Below are 23268 nucleotides of genomic sequence, written 5' to 3' on the forward strand. Positions count from 1 at the left end.
CTGCACACATTGTGCGCGCAAGTCAAGCTGGGAAGGAAAAGATCCCGTACGAGCACGACAGACGCAACGACGACGGGATGGACGCATATTCTTCTCCTTGATGGTGTTTGCAATTGGATCTTTGGTGGCCTCATATTTTCCAACCCCTGGAACTGCTGTTTCCCCTCTCGCAGGGCATCCTCTCTTTTGTGTTTCCTGTTTGGTTATGTAACGTTTTTTTCGTTCTTTTCCAGTGTGTTACAAAGCCTTTATCTTGAATGTATTTTACCCATCAACTGACAATTTCCCGTCTCAACTGACACATTAGGAACCTGCGAGCTCGTCAACTTCGGACTCATCTGCTCGGTCGAATCTGTTCCAGCGACTGGCCACTTTTTTCCAGGAACTCGAACCCATTACACCCGCAACTATTGTTTCCCAAAAACTTTCCCTTCGGTCGCCAAGTTTGCGTCATAAGGGGTTTTACCGGACGCCCCAAAAAAGGCTCCCAAAGTCCCACTGTATTATTATTGTATATCCGACCCCGAAGACCCCTAATGACATGGCCCAAATTCCCCCTCTTAACATATTCTCGAGCGAACTTTATTTTTAAACAAATAAATCCTGGCGGATCAAATCGTAACATTCAACAAAACTGCGTTGCGTTACGGATTACACGCGGTAGATGGCATCCGGTTCCTTTTTTCCCCATCCGGAATGATCAGTCAGGTGGAAAAACAAAAAAATATTCCGATCGAAAAACTGAGGGAAACAATTAAAAAAGTTGAGTCCTTGGCGGATATGCGTCGTAAAATGGGCCAAGAAAATGTCGCATAGGAGAAAGTTCACTATATCGGCGCTGGATCGCCTGTACCCAAGAGAAGACGAAAAACTCTTGAATCAATTACGGGCTGCAGCATTAAACAACAAAAGCCAAGATGTTGCCATGCAAATCGACGCTCGGCATCCAAATATCTAGTACCGCCGGCAGAAGCGATTTTCAGAGGGAAGACACGGCTCGGATGCACAACATAATCGAATCGACCGGGATATATAATAAGGTTGTCTTGCGTATTATATCCGCCAGGGGAAAACGCGGATGGGAGACGGCCGATCGATAACTTCAACGAAAATGCGCGTACACACACACATAGGCAGGCAGACAGACAGTACACAGCAGCACAAGTAGATACCCACCTGAGTGTTGTTTGTTGTCATCGCTTGGTTTTAATCACTTATTAAACGGGATCAAATAATCAAGAAAACCGGGTCTTTTGGAATCAATTCGCGTTTCGACGCCGTCAACTTTGACATATCCCAACAATTTCAAAATCTGCCGCGATCTACAGTAAAGCTTGGCTTTTGGGCTTATTAAAAGATATCTTTTCTCCCTGGTTCCTACACGACACGGGGATAATAATTATCCATTTTTAATGAGGGCCAACAGAGAAGAAAAAAGCGCTCGGTAAACTTGCAGGATGTATGCACAAAGCAAAGAAGCCGCGGATGCAAAGCCTCTTCCTTTCAGTTTCCAGTGTTGCGGAGAAGGGAAAAAGAGAGTATGCAGTATATGCAGTATATTCTCTTTAGCGTGTGAGAGAGCCAAAGACAAAACGGACGAACGTGGGAGGAGATCTCTCGGGAGCCGGGTCAAGTAAATGCGTAACGGAGAGAGTAATAGACGGGGAACTTCGGGAGAGAGTCGTCGGACGCAGCAGAGAAAAGATCGTGGGAATAGTGTCGAAACTGTTACCCATCAGTTATAGGAGAGCTACTGCTTATACTAGGGCTAGAGAGAGAGAGAGAGGTGTTGTTTCTCGTGTGCGGTGTAACTTATATGGGCACATGAGAGATGATCTTTTTTTCCTCCTCCTGGATCCTTAAGTTGTGCAGTATAGAGCTGGGAGATTTCAACGTGACACGAATAAACACCAGAAAGGAAAAAAGCGGGGAGACGTGTGGTCCGCAATCCTCTTCCCTTATCCAGCATCTAAACATCATCACTTCCATGCACTTACAGACACGCGTACATTGTAAATGTAACAGGCACACAAACCGCTTTTTAAACGTATATATAGTGTGTATGTCTGCCTGTTGTGTGTGTGTGTGTGTATATACATGAAAAACTAAGCAAGGCGTAAACGTCTTTCATGACCCTTGTGGAAAAACAGACGGCCAAAACCGACCAGCACAGACGCCGCAAAATTTTTCTGTCGGTTACTTACAAAAATTACAAAAAAAAACCCAATCGACAATTTAATTATTTCTCGCGGGAAATTCAAACGGCGTTAATCATCATGCAATCCAATGGGAATTTCAATCAAATTCAACGTGACGTCAAGGAGATACACAATTTAACTTTTATTGACGGGGGAACGAATTTCTATTAGTGAAACTACACTCCGGAGGGGTGGCGGAGGCCGTCTCTCGCCATATTGCTGTCGATGACAGAAACGACACACGGGCAGAGAGAGTGCGACTTTTGAAAAGGGAAAAACTTTGGATGTACACACGAGGGGGGTGAAAAGAAACTTTTTTCGGTCAATGGGCAAAACAACGTGTATACGCTGTATACTATATGCAGGAGTTACTGTATATTTATTTCTATACTTTTGCAGGTTTTTACGATTGAAATGTATGCGTAGGCCGGGGGTTAAGGTCTGTTGGCGAGGTGATAAGAGAAGAGTCCCAGATGCGGATGTTTTCCTTGTCAAAAAAGGTACCCGACACAAAAACCCCTACGCAATGTGATCAATTATTTGCTATAAAAGTGTTTAGGGATTTCCGCCGCAATGTTACGTAAAGATAGCTACTATAAACGAAAAAAAAAAGAATTGAAAAAATAATAGAAAAAGTTGAGGAGAGAAAAGGCCCATAAATTGTATCGAGTCGTAGGGTTGTTTGACGCCATTTGGACCATCATGTCTGGGGCTTGGAGGCTTCGAGAGTTGACTATATGTATAAAGATGGGTAAAGAGGTCGTTTGTTATGCATAGCCCGAGAGGAAACTCGATCTTGGATATGTCAACTCGTTCTGCCCAAAAAAGAATTTGTCTCTCTTTTTCTGTTTTTTACTGTTCAATGGGCTCTTCAATATTTTTCGGGGGGAACGGACCCCTCTCAAGTCAAAAGTCGCCATTCATGTTTCAATGGCAGAATGACGTTCAAAGTATTTTTGGGCTACGCATTTTTGTCAAGGCCCCATTTCAGATCAACTTTATAGCGACAAGAGGGTCTCGTGTAGGGATTAAGTTGAAAACACTTTGGAACAAGTTGAAAGCCAAATAGTAGCCACTTACTTTCTTCTTGAAGGACGAGCGTCGTGAGTTATTTGCATGAAAGGAATCGGGAGTCACGTAGAAACACAAAACGAGTCGAGTGAAACGAATGAATGACCCAATCCTTTCACAAAAAAACGCCCACGGTTGCCTTTCCCTAGGTGGGTGTTCATTCGATTTTCGTGCGACACAGAAAACGCCGTCAAACAATAAGGAAACAACGTGTTAGCTGATGTTAGTCTGGCCGCCAAAAAATGATCGATAAACACGTGAGCTGCTACGTGGCGTGAGTCCCCATATATCTCTCTCTCGTAAACATATCACCTTGTTGTATCGATCAAACCATTTTATGTTGAGAGGTCTCACGATGTTAATGTCAAGGGAATCCTTTATGTTCGTGTTTTGGGCTAACACCAATCATCGGAACTTGTAGCCGAAAAACTAAACTACGACAATTGAGATGTGCAACTACCGAGACGTCTGCTAGAATCATCATCAGCTGAGTTATTAAAAGTTGTTTTGTTGCTACAACGTTGCAAATATTCTAGTTATTAAAATTCATTTGAAAAATGCAAAAATTACAGTCAGCTGTTCCGGTAGGCCACAAAAAAAAAGGGAAAAACATCCGGACAGGAGTTGAACAGCAGAGTATTCGCATGCACATGAGAGGCTATTTGTGTCACGTATGCAATTTTATTCCTCCAAGCGTGCCGCTGACTTTTACATCGGGATAGTACGCCAATTACTTGGAAACAAAAGCCTTTTCTTTGGCCTCGATCCTCCTCCTATCGCTGGTATCCATCACCGATGTTGTAACCCTAACAAAAAGAGTTCCTTTTTTAATTAAAGCAATTGTAAACAAACGCAAAATGCGCCGTAAAATTGCAATTCGTAGCCAAAGGATAAGTCTTTCTTGATAATTCCACGAAGAAGCTGAAAAAGAATTTTGGATCATATACACTAGATCATATTTGTCTCCAGGAAAAAACTAATTGGCAGTTGCCATATAGAACTGTGTCCAGCACTTCCGATTCTCAAGAAGTGTTAACCTACTTCTAATAGTGGATAATCCTCTTGTGAGGAATTGAATGATTCTCTCTTTCCCAATTTTCATGGCAATTCATTTCCTGAATCATCGTTCTGATGAGTGAAGATATCTGCGAATTGATTGCCGAGTTTGTAGGCTACTAGTACTTGTATCAACTTCGTTCGAACCCGGTGACCGGCTAACTGTGCAATTTTTTGCCATCATCATTTTTTCTGATCTATTAATAGACATTAAAATTAATTAACCAAAACCTGACAACTTGACATTTAAAAAAGGGAATTTGAGAACTAGACGTTTCCTGCCTATTGACGGTAACGCCATCTCTCAGAGATGGGTGGATGCTCTAGATGGTGGACTGCTGCTCTAAGTGGAACGAAAAAATCGTGACGGTGATCCTAAATTTCCTAGAAAGACTAGCAATTAACATTAAGTATTTAGCAGTTAAGAAATCAGTTCCCAATGGCACTACATCACGCGATTTCCACCCATGCACACACCATAGTAGCTCGAATTCTATGACATATCGACCGTTTCAACAAATCCAGTTTTGGCAACAGTAATCTGATTTCATCATGGTTTTTAAAAGGCAACGATGTGTATACATATTATTCGGCAGACGTATCAACCAGCGGAAGCTAATTAACTATCCTCGTCTAACTCCTTTAATACTTTTCTACCTTTAATCACGGCGCTAATTGCTGATGACGTCAAAAAATTACGCGTAAAGCCTGGAAAAGACGCGATGGCGTATGGCTAGCCTACCCCAAGCTTGTGTGCGGATACGTGCAAGTCATAAACTTGCACACGAAACAATGGGAGAACCGTCGACGGCACGAGTAAAAAAAATACATCCCGAGTTTTTCCTTTTACCGGTAACGAGTTATCGATTAGCCTTAAGCTCCGCAACTTGGGAAAGGCAAACGAGAAGCACGAACCGATGAGTTTAATTTGGTCGTAATCAAATGAAAGATTCAAGACTATGTCGTTTAATTTTGCGCCTTTTTTTTTAAATCTGAACAAAACCAAGTGTCATTCTTCGAGAGCACATATTTGTTTACAAGTTGAATGTGTTAGTTTTTCATTTGTTTCATTTGGGTCAGTGTGTTTTTTTGTTCATTATAATTTTTTTTTGTTTTGTTTTTTGTTTTTAATCCTCGAATCGTCGTCATCAATGTTGTCGATTTTACGGAGCGCACAACGAAACATTAGATTTGAACGGAGAGAGGGCGGGGATAATAATAAAATCGATTCATCATCAAATGGTCGGACAATGTACACTATAGAAAACGATTTGACAGTTGTTTTGAGGGGCTGGGAGAGGGGGGGGGGGATAGATAGAGAGAGATTTAAAAAAGAGAGAGATACAAGAGACAAAGAGATAGACAATTTTTCACCTTAGGGAGGGACAGAACTGAATGTCGAATCAAAACAAAATGCTGGATTAAAATTCAAAAGCCCAAATTAAACAAAATAACAAACGCACACGATTGCGTCACAAGAGAGAGAGAGAGAGGGATGGACATATCAAAAGGAGAGAGAGAGAGAGAGAACAGTTTTGTTTGTTTGTTTTTTTGAAAAAATAAAAATCGAGAAAGGAAAAAAGGAAGTCACCGCAGCTCCAATGAACATGATTAGACCAACAATTATGTGTACAAAAAACTCGTATATAGAAATGGCTTTCGCTTTTTCCTCTCTCTCTATTTGACATCTGTCCTGTTTCTTCCGGGTCTCATTCACAGTTGCAATGCGTCCGAATTTTCGAAATTAAATTTCAAGAAAATGAAGAAAGAAGCAGCAGACCATACACGGAACGTTAAGATATTAGCTCTGGACAAAAGGGGCAGGTGGAATTGGACAATATATTGCACACTGTTTGGTTTATGTCTTGTCTTGTCTCGACCGTGCATCGACCCGATCAATAAAAACCACGCAGTAAGAGGGGAAAGAGGAGTACCAAGACGTACACGAGAAGAATCAAAACAAAAAAAAACACAACAAAAGTAACGGGAGGGGGGGAAAAAACCGTATGAGCTTGGCACGCGAATCCGCGAATCGGATCAACAATACCCAAGTATATGAAAGAAAATATGGCCAATTGGAGGAGAAGAGAAAAAAAAAACAAACTAAATGATTATATCAAATAAAAACCAACGACCGAAAAACGTAAAAAGAAAAAAAGGAGCCCATCCAAAAGCAAAAGGTACGGGGACCTATTTGAAACAAATATCCATAAAAGAAAGTAAAATAAACAATCATGGGGCGCCTTGCATCCATCACGGCCCACTTTGCGTGCGTTTCATCTTTCGACGTGGGAGAATCCATCTCTCACGCGACGCCAGGTGCTCTTTTTTCGAGTGGAGACTGAAAAATAATAAAAAAAGAGACACACATACGACCTGGGTACGCGGGAGAGTTGAAAGGACCAAGAAGAAGAAGAAAGAAGTTGAAAAGAAGAAGCAGATTTGTTTTGTTTTGTTTTGTCTTTTTTTTTACTTCTGTACAATGTGTACAAATGGAAGGGGAGGTGCGCGCGAAAGTGTGTGTCGACTAGGACCTTCCCAACAAAAATAAAACGGATACAAAAACACAAAAATAAACCAAAGCGGATCGGTATTCATTTCTCCATCACAAACATCGATTGGCAACGGCTCGACAACTTATTACATCTCCCAGTTTTGTTCTATCTTTTTTTGTTTTTTTCGTTTTTCTCTTTCCCTCCCTTGTCAAACATAATTAAACCTATCAGAATGTTTGCGAGTGCGCAGCCAAGTGTAAATCGGGAGAATACATTTGTCATTTCAACGACACACTCTCGTTCGTTTCAGAACAGTTGGGCGATGATTTCCAACACGGAAAGAAAGAGGGGGGGAATTCAATCGGTAAAAGAATAATAATATCAATCAAAGGTGCAGAATCAAATTAAAAAGATGAGGGGAAAAGGAAACGCAATAAAAAGAAGAAGAGAATGGCCAAATGGGGAATTCAATCTCAGATGCTTTATACCCTTCTCTTGCCTGTGTCTATCTGCCGAAAGATTGGTCAGGAGCCGGACCCTTACTCATTCCCGATCTTGATCGTGAGCTCGATTTCTATTCTCGGCCAGGTCTACTACACAATTGGGGAAGAAAAGGCATTCACAATGACATTTCTCACGTTCCACTGAAAAGAAAAAAAAAAGGAAATTGATTAAAAAATAAAAGTAAAAAAAAAAAGCTGTTCGGCGGAGGGGACTAGTAAATCAGCCAATCAATATAAATCTTTTTTTTTTTGCCCCTCCACATCCGGAGTGGTATGCAATCGAAAGAGTACAAATTGAAAGAGTATGTATGTCCATTCTCGTAGCTCTGGCTCCTTCTACTCTTGTGCTTCAAAGGTTTTGAATGCAATACAATCGGCCTATAGTTAGAGACTCTGTGTGCCGAAGGTTCCATTATCCTTCCACCTTTTCAGCTTTTTCTTATTCATTTCCTTTCATCTTTCTTCTTCTTCTTATCCCCCTTTTTTTTTGAATTTTTGTTTTTCTATTTTTTGCAAATGGACGGGCCGGGTGGTTGGAGCTCACTTTTAAGTGCCATTGGTGCTCCTCGAGGCCAAAGGACTGTTGTGCTGGGTGTGCTGGCGGTTGTTGGCGTCCATGTCCGTCCCGTAGATCTTGCCAGCCTTGCGTGCCATGTTGGCCAGCAGCTCGACTGAGCCTTTGTGCGCCGTTCGCAGGGAATGAAGCCATTCTTTCAAGCCAATTTCGTCCTTTGATTGGATGGAAAACACAGTCAAAAGAGTTAAGTGAGACCTTGTCTTTGATCAGTTGCTGGCTCTCTCTTTCCTCCCCGGTCGCAGCCCACCATCGAGAGCCGGGCGAAAAGAGAATCGAGCTGAAACGACATTAAAGTTTACCTGATTTGTGAGCACAACCCGGCCGCCTTCTTTGGTGCGAAGGAGGATGCTCTGCTCGCCCTTGAAGGTCGTCAGTTCACAATTGATTTCTTCAACGTGATCCATCAAAACGAGTTCCGGCTTCGAACTTGAAGACTCATAATGCAATTCCAGTCTGTTGGGATAGAGGCGGGCGTATCTGGTCTGCCAGGCCGACGCAAAAGGTCCGCCCAACTTCTTGATGTACCCGTGAAGGATGCAGTCGGAATCTGTTGGTAAGGAAAAGCGCACACGGAGGAAAAATTAAAAAAAAAAGATATTGGGTAAAAAATAGGAATGAAAACAAAACAATACGAGAAAATGTCAAATAAACAGCAGAAGAGCCGAGTCTCCAGTGGCAATGAAAGAAAAAAAGGAATGAAGGCGAAAATAAACAAGGCCCGACGCCGACTGACGGCGACAAGGGGGGAAAAACTAGTATGGACGGCAGCTCACTGGGGCTGGACGTCGAAATCGATCAACAAGATGAGCTGCTTGCTCTCCAGCCTGACGACCGAAAGACAATAAAGCCACTTGTAGGGCCAAGCCAATGATCTTGGAAATAATAGAGAGACGCGGCGGTCCACGCCAGGGGCACTTTGACCAAATAAATGATTCCGTGCGAAAAGAGAACAAAGGCAGCCTGGGAGAGGTTAAGAGCATGACATCAGGATCGATTGTTGCCGGCAAGGCTCACAGAGAAGAGAAAGTGACTGACTACTACCAGGCAGCACAAGTCAGTTCTCCTCCCCCTCCCCCACTCCTTGCCCCATCTACTTAGTCATGCACGACGCAATTCTCGTCGGTGCCATCCGAGAACTGCGAAAGAAGGCGGACAGATGGACAGGGGACGAAAAAGGAGAAAAAGTAACGGCGTATATATCCAACACGGCCGTCAAAATGACAACAACAACCGACCTTTCTCGTCGAGATCGAATTTCCGGTGTTTGGATTTCTTCTTGGCCTCGGCTTTGTCAGCTTCCTGGTTGATAGTATCGAAGACCGTGTCAGACACTTCCGACTGCCAACGCTCCGAAATGACCAGCGGAAAATTCTGGTAGAGCTCTTGGTCTTTCTCGGTCAGCTGTTGGGAATAACAAGCCAAAGGATTGGATGAATGACGAGAGACAAATCGATAAAACGACGCCGTTATCCATCGGGGCGGGCTAGTAAGACGTAGTAAGACGGAGTAGTAGTTACCTTGTATCCTTTCGTGTCCTCCTCATCAAAGGATCCAATGTCAAAAGCGTCGGCGGCGTTGACTTCACCCCGAGGGGGAATCAGCGGCGGTGGATATTTTTGCATGTAGACTTGCTGCCAGTCGACTCCCAGGAAGAAAGGATGGCCTTTGACTTCTTCAGCTCTGCAATGAGAATTTCAAAATACCAGCGACCGCTTTAATATTGATCGACGAGAAACGACGATGAAAAAACTTGATCGACGACTAGGATTTCTCCTTTTTATATTTATTTTTGTTGTGTGTGTGCGTCCAGCTTACCCTCGTCCGCGGCAGCCGAGTCGTTTATCGACGTCGCGATGAAGAAGTCCTTCCAGCAAAGTTCTCAGCTCGTTGGAGAAGTTGTCGGGCAGTTCAACGTTCTATTGTGCCATCAACCAAACCGAAACGGAAGTAAGGACCAATAGCATTAACAATCGACTCGCATTCTATCCGACTTATACATATATATATATCTATACTAGTAGTAGTACAGTGCAGACTTTCTTTCTTCTGTCCCCCCCGAAATCGCCATCTTTCTTCCCTCTCTCTTTTAGTATTATTTTATAAATAGAGCGTCTATACCATTATATAGACGCCATGCATGGATATAAGTGTGGGCGGTCTGTACACACACGCATACACACACACACAGTCAGTTTCGCTCAAAGTGAGCCATATCTTTCCTTTGAATGTCTTGGTGTATGTCTACATCAAAAGCGTGAAACGCCCCGGGGACAAAGGAAAGAGGCGGGTCGAGGATATCCTCGGCATCTTCTTCTTCTTCTTCTTCTCCTCGGCTGCTCCTTCCCGACTACCCTACGCGACAGTTCCCGACTAGACTTTACACAGTAAACGGCTGCCCATACGTAATATCTTATGTACGCAGAGCACAGTAGGCGATCATATACTACTGCTGCTGCTGCTGTGTGTATATGTGTGTGTTTACAGCCGAGGAAGGATGGATGGGACACGGCTGAACGACGGGATGATTATAATACCATGGTCAACGTCATCCGGTCAATCTCGTGCTTGTCTTTCGTCTTGTGCTGACGGAACGGCGAATGGCCTTTGAGCAGTTTGTACAGCATGCAGCCGAAGCTGAACCAATCGGCGCTGGAATCGTAGGCTGTGCCTTTTGACAAGACTTCGGGCGCCATGTAGCCGTGAGTTCCGCTGTAATATTAATAGAGAGAGAGAGAGAAAAAAAAACGCAATGAATAAACAAACAGACAATCAAAAAACAAACAAACAAACAAAACATTCAATAAACAGACACACAAACGCCGGCAATTCTCGTCAGAAATTTTGCTTTCCCTACTGGGACGGGAAGGTAACTGCATCACGCTCTACCTTCCAGCCAGCCTCCCATCTCTGAACCCACCCACCCAACGTCGATTGTCAACGTAAAAGTTGAGCATACACATCATCGGAGCGGCCTCAGGGAGCCGAGATTCCGCTGACGGTTGGTAATGGCAAGGAATAGCGATAAAAAACGAAGGGGAAAAAAAGAGAAAAAGAACGCGATCAAACGGCGAAATGGCGGTCTTCTTATTCTTGTTTCTTTTGTTTTCTTTTCGATTTGACCTACGAGTGTGTGTGTGCTCGTGTAATATGGGAAACTTTGGGAAGTTGGGGGAGCGTGATTGCAAGACTTGGCTGCACGGCAGTTATGCTACGTTGTCGAACTGTCTGCGAGGAGCTGGCAGGTCGATAGCAACAGCCCACAAGGAAAAGGACAAGAGAGCCAACGCCAGGATTCCTGAAGCGAGAGGGGCCAATTTCGTGTGCCCCGACTCGTATGAGAGCAAATCACGACAAAGGCGATCGAATCCCCCCGTCTGTTCTCTTGGCATTCCACAACAAGGCTTAATGAACAATGAGTCATCATTTCTCAATTTGGGTTTCCGCCGTCAACTTTGAACTTTGACCAAAGAAAATACCCACCCCGCAGCTGCTCCAGCAGTCTCTTAATAACTTCGTCCACCAATATGCAAATATACGGAATGAGAGACGTGGCTTCCGTTATGACACACACAATCGATCTGTATCTCTCCCCCCCCCCCACCGCCATCCAGGAACGCGAATCATCAGTGACAAATGCGGTCAACTTACACGCTAGCGTGAGGCTTCTTCTTGGAGAAATCGCAAGCCAATCCCAAATCAGAGATGCGGACGTGCCCGTGCTCGTCGAGTAGGATGTTGGCTGGCTTCAAATCGCGGTAGACTATGAACCTCCTGTGCATGTGTTCCAGACCTGCCAAAAAAGAAAAGAAAAAGAAGTAAAGAATGGATGGGAAAAATTCATAATCCAACAAACACCCCCAAAAAAAGTTGGGTTGAAAAACAACAACATCACATCATTGACTTTGGGGACAAGTGACACGAAAAGACGCGGATAGAACTCGCATGAACCATATCGATCCGATACTTTTTTTCTTTTTTTCCTCGGCTCTATCTCTCAACCGATCCAGCGTGACTGCTCGCTTCAAAACAAACTCTTGAGACATGTCTCTGTTTTACTTCTCTGCATTCTTTTCCGGTTGGGTTTTGCTCGTCATCCAACCAAGTCAAATACCGTTCGAAAAAAACTAAATAATCGAACGAGGGAGGGAAAGCGCCAACATCGCTGAAGGTGGGGTCCGTCGGATCCGAGTCCCCGGCCGTTGTCAGGGCAACGGCGGACCGTTCGTGACTTGGTGGCTCGCGGTGCTCTATTCAGATAAAGCTACTTCTTTTGTGGCGCGCGCTAAGGGCAGAGCAACGGGACGACGGACACAGAGAGTTTGCTATTCTCTCTCTATGTCTAACTCACTTTTTTCTTTCTTTATCTTCTTTGTTTTCTTGGCTTTCACTCCCGCGTTCTCCTTTTCTCTCTCTGTCCTCCACCCCATCTCCCTTTTCTGCGATACTCGCGTCTGCGCTTTACGCAACAAAGCGCATACACAATATATATATATGGAAGATAAAGATAGACACACACAGAGAGAGAGAGAGAGACATGTTATACCCTCAACGTATTATATACCGACCGGGGTAATGACATGAAATGGGGCTCGGCTCGATCTTCGTCATGAGACCGCTAGCTAGCTGCTAGCTCTCCCCCTCTATATCTCCACCTCGGTCAATATGGCTGATTTATTTGGATGGACGTTGCACTCGCTCCTTTTTGAGGGCGCAAGCCCCGAGGTCTCTTTCCTTCTGGCATTCGATGATTTCATCAAGAGTAGTGGCTTTTCTCTATTTGATCAAAAAATAATAATAATAAAAAAAAAGGATCCTTCTCTCTATTTCTTTTGAGCTATTTTTGATGTTTCAGGGGCGAGAGAAAACGGGCCACCTTTTGCGTCGTCTAACTTTTTTTTTCTTCTTCTTTTCTGTGGGGGGGGGGGGGGTCGTGTAATCTTTCCCGCCCGTGTTAACGACGGCACCTATTATCTCCTTCATGATTGTGGTAAAAATAAACAAGCACAAAAGAGGAGCAGCCCGTCCGGCTAGTGATACGAAAAAAGAAAAGAAAAAAGAAAAGTGTTGGCTCTTTTTTCTTTTCCTTTTTTTTACCTAGAATGACTTCGGCGGCGTAGAAACGCATCTCCTGTTCGTTGAAGACACCGTGCTGAGAGAGATGATAGTGCAGGTCACCGCCGTTCATCAGATCCAGCACAAAGCAAAGCTTGTCCGGCGTGTGGAACGCGTAAGTCATGCAGACAATAAAAGGGCAGTCCGCCTAGGGAAAAAGGAAACACGAAATGTCATGAACAACATCAACAACAACATTGGATCGAATTTCTTTCCGGAAGAAAACAAAGCGGAGAAAGAAACGAACAACCAGTCGTCGATACGAATCGAAATTAAACTCTCAAAAGTGTGAGTGATGGTGTGTTAAGCGGCTTGGAAAAGGATGAAACTCAACTGGAATATTTTTCTTTTAAAAATCATAAAAACAAGAAAAAACTTAAACGACAGTTGGCTGTTTTTATTTATGATTATTCTTTTTTATTAGGTCTGTTCAAAAACCCTTTTTCTCTGGTCGAGCCCTGGCGCTCGTATTTCGCCGATTCCCTATTGACTCGAATGCAGTGGGCCATTTCCCCGACAACGGCTTGGCAGATTGTTATCTTTCAATTTCCCCCCTTTCCATCTCTGCATGACTGGGAGAGAAAGAGAAATGGGGAGCTGAAGCGGGATAAAAAATAAATCGGCAGGACCCGAGAGAGAGAGAGGAACGAAGGAAACAAAAAAAAAAGTTGTCTTTTATTTTTTTATTTTTTCATCATTTGGAAATGGATCCTCCCCAATCTTAGTCGGAACTTGTTCTCTTTATTTATTCATCTGAAATCCGGCGGCTACTACTACAATTCCATTTTTGTGCCAGACACATTCGGACCGTTTCTCTCTTTTCCCAAGTTCTGACTTGGGTTATAACTCGTGCGTGAATATTCATCGGTATCTCTCTCTCTCTTAGATATATCCATCGCCCCAGCTCCTTCTAGGCAAAAAGCATTCAATCACCCTCCACCCAGAACTCGACTCATTCAACCCACCGAGGGAAATTGCAACGAGTCTGGAGCCCAAACTATATACGCGCATTATACAGTGCGGGTAGGCCCCTTAAGTGACGCGGAAAGGGAGCAGCTCCAATGCTTTCCCTGGGAATTCCGCTCTTTATTGATCAGGCCAACCAACTTTCGGAATAGTTGTTCCCACTGCGAAAAACCAAACGGGCGGGAGAGACTAGAGGCAAAAAGCAGCAAACAAACAAACAAACAGACAAAACAAAAAAGGAGAATATACGAAATGAAACTTGGATTTCATCCAAACAAAAAGGAGAAATGCGAGAAGAGAAGAGAAAACAAAATGTATAGATCCACTTACACCGGTGCTGACCAACGAGAGCATGATACGCTCGTTGAGAGCCAACGTTTCGCCCTGTTTCATTTTGATGCGTTTCTTATCCAGGCATTTCATGGCGTACATTTTGCCAGTGTCGGCCTTCCGGCAGCCATAGACCTCACCGAAACCGCCGCGGCCAATGATTCGGTGAACGCTGAAATCGTTCATAGTCAACTGCGGCACACACAAAAAAGGAATCGAATCAAATATTGACCACAGCATCAGCGCACAAACACAATGTACACACACATTATTAAGGGATCTATTGCGAATATTCCAACATTTATAAATTACAATACCTGGATGTTGAGCTCGAGATTCTTCCACTGACAGAAACGAGTGTACTTGTCGCTTTCGACAAACTTTCGAAAGATGTCACTCCGCAAACGGGTAAAGATCTCGTCGATGTAAGGCTGCAGGGTAACAAACATCAAACAAAAAAAGAAGGGAACAAGTTTCAATCAAGAGTGAACGATCGACACAAGAAAGAAACAAGAAAAATAAAATCTTTACCTCAAACAGATGAGCCGGGACTTCATTTTTGGTCAAGTATTTCTGGACGTGAGCCACAGCCTCTTTGGAATAAGTCTGCGTCGTCCGGATAAGGTGCCGCCCACGAACAGAATAGATTAAAGCGTTTCATTTTTATGTTTGCTCTTAACTTTTCAAAGAAGAGAATTACAAATGTCATTCAAACGACCGCTTTAATGTTAACGGATGTCGCCCTCAAAAGGGTCACTAACGGAGCCTGAAAACGCATCAAACTAAAGCTAGGCATTTCATTTTCAGTGGGGGGGCTATTTCCACTTTTCTCTCCCTCCTCTTTCATTCCTGAATCCTTCGCCAGAAAATGTGACAGTCGGGAAAAAAAAGAAAGAAAGAAAAAACCATTAAGAGGCGACTCCTACTACTTTCTTTTCATTCGACATTTTTAAAACGAAGGAGGCAAGGGTTGTGTCAAAAGTAGACATGCTATTGATTTCTTGTTTGGCAAGTCTTTTCCTTGCTCGTCTATACTGTGACCTTCTCTTGTCTTGTTCTCAAGCTGCTCTTAAATCGAATGTCTAGCTTGTCCGTCACGTTTTTAATTCCGCCTCATGGGGTGAAATAACCGTACACAACCCATTCTGCTTCTGTTCTCCTCTTCTTCTTTTGTCATCACTTTCGTGTTTGCCTTGTTATCCACCAAGGGCGGAAAACGAGGGACCCAGTCACACACCACGTAGCACACGAACAGAGACGGCACATTACAGTGTCAATGGATAAAAAGGAAACTAGGGCAACGGCAACAAGCTTAATAAGATCAATCCAATGAGTTCAAATTGGTGAAAGAAACCTGAGGAGGTGCCGTCTCTCTGTGTGTGTGCCAAAACAGACACAACCGAGAGGGAAAAAACAACGGGCGAATTACGTGGCTAACCAAACAGTCAAGCAATAGTAGAATTATCATTACGTGCGTATGCGACAGCAGTTCTTTCATGATGAAATTGTCGTAAATCTCCCGGGCAAGTTTCCGTCTGTCTTCAATCGTTTCCAGCTTCTCGTAGCGTTTGATCTGCAAATAAATTTAAAAAAAAAAAAAGAAAAGAAGAAAACAAATAAAATGAATTTATTTCATTTCTTCAGCTTTTTAACAGAAAGGAACAAAGCAACATCTCATCGACTGTCGCCTCCACTCAGGCCCAAAACCTATTAGTGTGAACAAATCAATCATTTCTCTTTTTGCCTCCATGTTCCAGTTTCTCTTGTGCATCGAACTATAACCTTCCTCTTCCTGGCCTGAGCCTTTGAAGCGTCAGAGTAAACATAAGGCACGAACACGAGAAACCGATTCAATCAAGAAACTCCTTTCTGTTCTAGAATATTTGCCCCGTTTCTCAAAAAAAAAGATGAGAAGACGAAGAAGCTCTCCCGTCGTCGCTCAGGTTCTCTCATCACAAATCCACTCGTCCACCTCTTTCAGTAAATCGATTGGATCCGACAACGGTCGTGCGCAACGAAGCTCTTCCATTCCCGCCGGCCGTTGATGGTTGACAGACGGCGCGAGCAATTAGGAGCCGTCTGCATCAGCGATTCGCTGTCGCGGTCCGTTAAGGACTTCCGAAGAAGAAGGAAGACGAAAAAAAGGAACGCAGGAATGGATGGACGTATCGGATAGAAAAATCCGGAAGTCAATGCCCGCACGCTTCTGGTGCGGAAAAAAAATCAAGCCCTCTTCCTCCTTTTACGAATGAAAAAGAATCGAAAGAAAAATGGGAACCGAAAGTTCGTGTCATTAGAGTGAGAGAGGCTGCTGACTGGGCGTCCAACGAGTAAAAAGAAACCACTCCTCCCGAAGAAACAACAAGATCCATTATCCCCTTCGGGGGCCCGGAGAGAGTGTTTCAGTTCAGCCAGACCCAAGAGAAAGGGCAAAAGGGATAGCTTCGCTGGATCAAAGAATGACTTCCGGGCAACGGAAGTATCTATGTCGATGACAAAGAGGAATCGGTGGGTCATTGGTTGCCATGTTGCTTCGGATAGAACCATTGCCCCCTACCGCAGGAGCGCGACGTTACAAGAATTTCTAATCATCCTAGTCGCAAAGAAACAAGAAATTGGCCAGGTACGACCGGCGAATGCGAAATATATACGTCACAAACCCCAAAATAGAGCTTAATTTCCAAACCGACCAGAGGAAAAAGAAGGTCCCCCAAATGAAAAATGTTCCGGCTGCCAGAATAATTCTTTAGACGTCGAGAGCTCGGCAAGGAAAAATCCTCGAGATTATTTTTCCCGCAAAGGCGAAATGTATTTATACAGACAAATCAAGTTCCTAGGCAACCAAAGTAATCGACCCTGAGCTCGTTTCCTCCATCTAGTTTTTATCTCTCTCTCTCCTCTCTCTACTTTTCTTTTGTCAGTATTTTAAGCGTACAGCAGTTTAATCACGACGCCTGGTGCATACGTTCAATCATCTCTCTTCTTAGCCCAACGTCTTTCACGCCGAAATGTTCCAACATGCAATTTTGCAGGCGAAATGAGGGATAATGACGGGGCTGGATGAAAAGAAAAGGGTGGAAAATGTTAAAAGAAGCTGGGCTCTCTGGCGGTTTTCTCAATGCGATGTGGAAGAATATAAAAACGGAACCGATTGGATTCTTCGCGATTCTTTGTTAAAAAACCATCGCTGGATGCTATTCATTTACCAGACAATAAAAGGCTCTCTCTCTCTCGGTGCAGCCATCTTTGAGTTGTGTTACGCGCCGGGTTCATCATCATCGAAATTGGATAGAGATAAGAGTGAGGAGGACGAGGGATGAGCTTGAGGGAGCAAAGGGGCGATCCGGAAATGAATTTTCAGGGTCGATAACGACCCGCACGCGCGAGGCCAATGGATTACATCCATCGGAGCAAAAAGACAGATAGAAAAAAAGAACTCGGAAAAAGTTTTGGGAGAGCACACAGACGAATAAAGTCGGATCCGACAGATGTGTCGGTGAATTCGATAACCTTTTACTTTTGTTACTCCCTTTGAATTGGAAAGTGGGCTAGAGGGTCGAGTAGACAAACGAGACAAATATGGATATACCAGACATTGTCGGATATATAGATACAATTTATGTCGTTTTCTTTTAAACTTTCAATACCAAACTTTTCATTTCAGTGACTTTTTTCTTTTATTTATTCTTATTTTTACTTGAATACTCTCTCTCTCTCTCTCTCTCTTAGCCCATATACCACTATTCCCGGAACCGGAGACGTTCTCATTTTATTGATCGGCCATCCTGTATATCATCGCGGAAAGGGAGGAGGAGGGAGAGAGATAGGAGGAGAAGTAGGAAGAGACGCGCCTGTGTGTGTATGCGTACACTCGTCATCCCTTTTTCTTTCCTCTCTTTTTGGCTTCTTTTTCTCTGTCGGAATAAGAAACGACGACGCAGAGAACGTGAAAAAGAAGATGGCTGCAGTAGACAGAAAGATCCTTGTGTGTGTGTGTGTGTATATGTGTAAAAACGAAAGAGAGGAGGAGCTCGTTTGGTTTGCAATGAAGAGAGAAAGAAAAAAGAAAGAAGACCAGTCAAATAAACAAAGCCCGTGGCTGGACAAGGGGGGAAAGTGCGAGGACAAAAGACAAGCAAGTTAAGAGTTGCGACCGAAAGGACGTGAGAAATCTTTTCCTCCTCACCCCACCATCCACCCCACCTCCCTGCACCTCACGGGCAGCCCACTCGAGAGTAAAATAGAAGGGAAAAGCGGAAGACGGCACGACAACAATCCCGAGACACGACATAATCCACCAGCGGAATCAAAAGATCAACGTAGATCAACAAAAGAGAGAAGTTGTCGGAATGAATGACGTGTAATCCACCACAAAACTTTCTTTTGGGCATTACTTGTTTCAGTTTTTATCCTTGTTTCCTTACTTTTTTCCACCCGTCTTATCGCTTTTAGGGAATTTCTTATGTTCGACTGAGCCAATATCTGGAGCGTCACTCGACAGATATTTACAAGGAAAAAAAATTATATGAAGTGGCACAACGCCGATAACAGTATCATGACTCTAAATCAATAAACCTGACGAAAGGTTTTTCTTTAAGCGTTAGTCGGTTATGTTTTACCTCTTCGTAGAATCCTAATTGAGGTATGGGTTCGTCGCTGATTTCTTCACAATATTGTTTAAAAAGAAGGAAGCCTAAGGAAATGAATGAATTAGTCAGATAAATTTAATCATATTTGAAAATTTGCAAAATCATTACCTAATCGCTGATTGAAGATTTTGTCAAAGGTGACTTCACCTATCTTTTCCAGATACTTTTGGGTTACACTCCTGACACTATTTGGGGAAGGAAAAAAGAATGGTAAACACAAATGTGACTGAAAAAAGTTTGAAAATAAAGCTGCTCACCTGGGATCGGGAAGTATGATTTTCTTGCTGGCACGGGCAGCTGGGGTGCACTTGCTCTTCTCCATAGCCATCAAGTAGCTGACATCAGCCAGCACTGCTTCTAGGTCAGCCATCTTCAGTTGACCTTGTAGGTGAATCGGAAATCACAACAAACAACAATCAGGCAGGACTGCAACTGTGAACAACTGGTCCTGGAGAGGGGGGTAGATAGTTTTCAACAAGTTGGTTTTTCGTTGCACTTTTCTTCTTCTTTCGACCCCTCAATTTTTCTTTCTTTCTCCTAGTAGAAAACAATGTCTGTCCCCAACTTCACATCTGTAAACACACACTTGCCAGAGTATTTATGATGACACAGTTGTTATTGGCTGGAGTCGAGTTGGCAACAAATCCCATAAGGGTGTCCCGCACAGAAAGACGCGTAGTTTTCTGTGAAATAATTCACGTCTCTAGGAACACTAGAGCTCAATTCGAATTAAAAGTCCGTCAAGTCAATTGGATTTAACTCGGAGACCTAATGAACGAAAAGAGCCTGCAGTCGCCATCTTTTTTTCGCCTGAATTGGACGCACACCGTTGTCACACCGTGCGATTGCTGCACTCATCACGCGCGCGACTCACCTTGTCCTCCGCATCTGCGCGGAATAAAACCTAATCTAACGGTGCACTCTTCAACAACCAAACCCAAAGGGGGCCTGTGTAAATGAATCTTAAATGACGGGGAATTTTTTCTTCCCTCCGATGATGTGTGAGGCTACGTCCTGGATTTTTCCTTTTTAATGTTATTTTCTTAAATTGCAGGATGTACTTCGTTACTCAAGGTGAGTTGCGAAGTAAAAGTCTTTTGGAGGCCACAGATTGTCTGTGAAATGGAAAAGGACAGCAAAGAGAGAGAGAGAGAGTGAAAGAGATCAGTCTCGACGGTTTAAAGCGTCAGCACGGACTGAACGCTGGTGGCCGGCCGAGAAAACCAGGACGGACCGGGAGGGGGGGAACAAAAAAACGGAGTCCGCTCTCGACTCACGGAGGAGGTAGTCGTCGTCGGCGCATACTCCGTCGTAACCAATTCTCGTCATCCTCCCACACAAACAGCAGCACGCTGCCTTTAGCTTTTACCACCGTCTCTATATACACACACACGCATTCGGCGGAGTTTGTCAATATTTCTATAGTCTCTTTCAATCAACTTTGTTTCTCTTTTATTTTTATTATTTATGCCTTCGGATGCAATCACTAAAGTGTGTGTGTGGATTCTCTCTATATATCCGGATGGATGCATTACACGTCGATCAGCCAGCATTTTTCCACCCTAAAATAAAAATGAAGAAAGGCAAACTACTGGAGCTATGGGCATAATAATATTACAGGATATCAACTCACATTGGCGCAGCAGCCACGTCATCTTGGATACTTAAACGCTAATAGAGTAGGACTGGGTGGGGGGGGGGGGGGGGGAGTGTGTGTATATAGCCATGGCAAAGCCAAAGGAAAAACGAAAAAGTGTTTCTTTTGGTTTAAATCATTCCAGAGAGGGGGGACGTCCTCACGCGTGTGCAACTCTGTTGACTTAAAGGTCCCAGACAGTTCAGACAGCCTATATCTACACATTTTTGAAAGCCCCGCGTTTTCATTCATCACACAGCGCGGTGTGTTTAAAGTATTTAGCCGTCTCTAAAGCTTTCAATTTGCAAGGAAAATCTACAAAAGAGGTGACTAGTAAATGTATTCACGCTGTTCGCGGGACGATTGTGCGCTCGTGCCGTGCACCACACTGAAATGAATAATAAATCAAAGCCAAACACTCCCCCCCCCCCCCCCAAAAAAAAAGGCACACATTAACAGGGCGCCGCGTACGTAACACAAAGGTCCTTGTGATGTGTTATTAGGTCGAGAGCGAACGGCTCCCGCCAGCCGATCGACCGATTTTGCGTCGAAAAAATGGGATCAACCGGAAAGACCGCGCAAGCGGCGGCGGGTTGACAGACGTCAAACCAATTTTAAACTTTTTCCTCGACTCTTATCAGTTCAAACATGTCTCATCCCCCCCCCCACCCCTTCTTTACATATTAGAGATTAGGACGACGACACCTATGCATATGGAGTGTGGGAAACGTTGACGACATCACTGCGGCCGATTTATATATCCTCGACTAAATGTCATCTTGCGATCAATTTAAAAACAGCCTCCTTAACAAAATAAAACACGAACGACGACTGTTCTGTATGGCTCCATCGGAGCGTGAGGGGGATATGCTAGCGGAGCTCGTCGACGACAGCAGTGCGCGGTTGCCATTTTATCCTCTTAGGATCATCGAGAAAGTGCGCCCACTTGCGAATAATTCTACTTTCTCGCTATATACACGTCTAACTTGGCTGTGGGTCCAATCCAGTAAGTGTCGTCCCTTTTGTGCTCAAGAGAATCTTCCTCGTCTATTGCGCAAAAGTAAGACCGGGGGAAAACGAAAAAAACACACTTCCGCGATGCACAAGCCGGTGGCGACTCTGGTCGGAGCACACGATACGCTTTCAAACCACTTGGAGATTGCCAAGTTTTAGGCGGATCGATGAGTTTCTCTAGATTGCTATACTACATCCAATCGCTTTCGGTTTTTCTTTATAATTCTGCGTCTAGTGCACAGATGAATTCATTAGTGAATTGTGCCTAATTAATACGAGTCTGCCATCTGCAATAGGTTTGATTATTGGGATGACCACGCCATCGTTAATAAATGCTCTGCACATCATCATCTTCCGTCACGCGTATTAATACGGGGAAATAAAATCAGATTCTTGCCCAATATAATAAACTAAGAGTCTTATAGATGATGTAAGAGAGAGAGTAACCAGAGTATGGAGATGAAAGGCATCTAATAGTCAAGTACCCAAAGTATTTAGCTCAGATCCAACGGAAGCCTCTGCGAGATTAACTAATGTCGATCAATGTTCTTTTGATTAGGAACAAGCAAGCAAGGCAAGCCATGTTATTGGAATCTGCCCAAAATCTATCCCATTCTGCTCGGAGCAGAGAGATGGTCGTATTTTTCTTCTTTTCTATCTATCCTCCGGCTTCCTTCTCCATCTTCTTTTTCTCTTGTTTTTACACACAATAAAGAGAAGAAGCAGAGAGATGAATGATCCCGCAACGAGAAAGGCAATGGCATTGAAAAACAAAAGAGAGCAAAAGTTAGATTTAATGATGGTAAACATAAGGAAAGCCGGGATTCGATAGTTGTTGTTGTTCCAAATGTGGCGTGAAAAAAACAAAAAAAAACATGTTAAAATAATCCAAAAAAGAAAAGAAAAAAGAACTAAAAGGCTTAAAACCATCATTTCCCCATGCCTAGCTTTTAATGCTTCTTTACACAGGGCGCACGCGAGACCTTTCGGATGGATTTACGGTCGTAAAATTCCATAAGCAAAAGGAAATGAAATGGTCGGGTGGTGGGGGTTGGCAAGACAGTCAAGCGAGAACGTGATAGCTATACGATACATTCATGTGACAGTTGCATAAATATAGAGCGCGGCCCCCACACCGTTAGATGCCGAATGGCTCGGGCAATTATCAAACTTTAAGTCCAAGTGATATCTTATTCGATTCCTCTATATATTGTGTTGCAGTTATTATGGACATGGCGGCTATAAATAGAATACACGCATACATGTGTGCACACAGAGCAGACTCTTATTAAATTCACGGGTTGGTGCACACGCTTTATTAGGAGTTGTATCGAGCACGCAGTAGGCATTGTGCTGCCGCGGTATTATTTCCAATATCGGGACACACCAACCGCCCCTCCAAAAAAAAAGAAGTTGGTTCCCGGGATTATCGATTCAAGTGGGGCTGCTTCCACCATGAATTGTTTGAGGTTGAAATATTTTTCCCAATAACGATATAGCTCTAGGATAGGGGATATAGTAGTGCTAAATTGCCCAAGCTTCATTTGAGGTGGCAATCATATCCACGGCAAAACTATAATAAGATAACTAAATGCTATTTTCTCGGCCGAAAAGTCGTTGCCTTCTCATCCATTTCCCTCTCATTGAATTGATTGGCAGAG

General features: G+C 43.6%; 1 protein-coding gene across 2 annotated transcripts; it reads right to left on the minus strand.

The window, feature by feature from the left end:
- Positions 1-5275: 5275 nt before the first annotated feature.
- On the minus strand, positions 5276-20163 carry LOC124340930 (G protein-coupled receptor kinase 1-like). Of its 2 annotated transcripts, XM_046793762.1 has the most exons (16): positions 19215-20163; positions 19066-19142; positions 18928-19001; positions 15780-15881; positions 14840-14914; positions 14626-14739; positions 14309-14500; positions 12995-13160; positions 11549-11690; positions 10435-10609; positions 9716-9816; positions 9418-9580; positions 9136-9301; positions 8200-8447; positions 7868-8052; positions 5276-7464 (listed from the first exon to the last, which is right to left on the minus strand). In XM_046793762.1, the coding sequence occupies exons 1-15, from the start codon at positions 19325-19327 to the stop codon at positions 7870-7872; spliced, it is 2091 nt and encodes a 696-aa protein (XP_046649718.1). In that variant the 5' UTR covers positions 19328-20163; the 3' UTR covers positions 5276-7464; positions 7868-7869. The 2 variants fall into 2 exon arrangements, with proteins under 2 accessions (XP_046649718.1, XP_046649717.1); XM_046793761.1 differs by having other exon boundaries at positions 5276-8052.
- Positions 20164-23268: the final 3105 nt, after the last annotated feature.

Source organism: Daphnia pulicaria, chromosome 5 (assembly GCF_021234035.1).
Source record: "Daphnia pulicaria isolate SC F1-1A chromosome 5, SC_F0-13Bv2, whole genome shotgun sequence".
Classification (NCBI taxonomy): domain Eukaryota; kingdom Metazoa; phylum Arthropoda; class Branchiopoda; order Diplostraca; family Daphniidae; genus Daphnia; species Daphnia pulicaria.

Excerpts from the sequence above, each read along its gene's own strand:
- LOC124340930 (XM_046793762.1), bottom strand. The coding sequence starts at position 19,327 with ATGGCTGACCTAGAAGCAGTGCTGGCTGATGTCAGCTACTTGATGGCT. Across the intron at positions 9,817-10,434 it reads ACCGGATGACGTTGACCATG|AACGTTGAACTGCCCGACAA; the intron begins GTATTATAATCA and ends ATGGCACAATAG. Across the intron at positions 9,581-9,715 it reads CTCGGCTGCCGCGGACGAGG|AGCTGAAGAAGTCAAAGGCC; the intron begins GTAAGCTGGACG and ends TTCTCATTGCAG.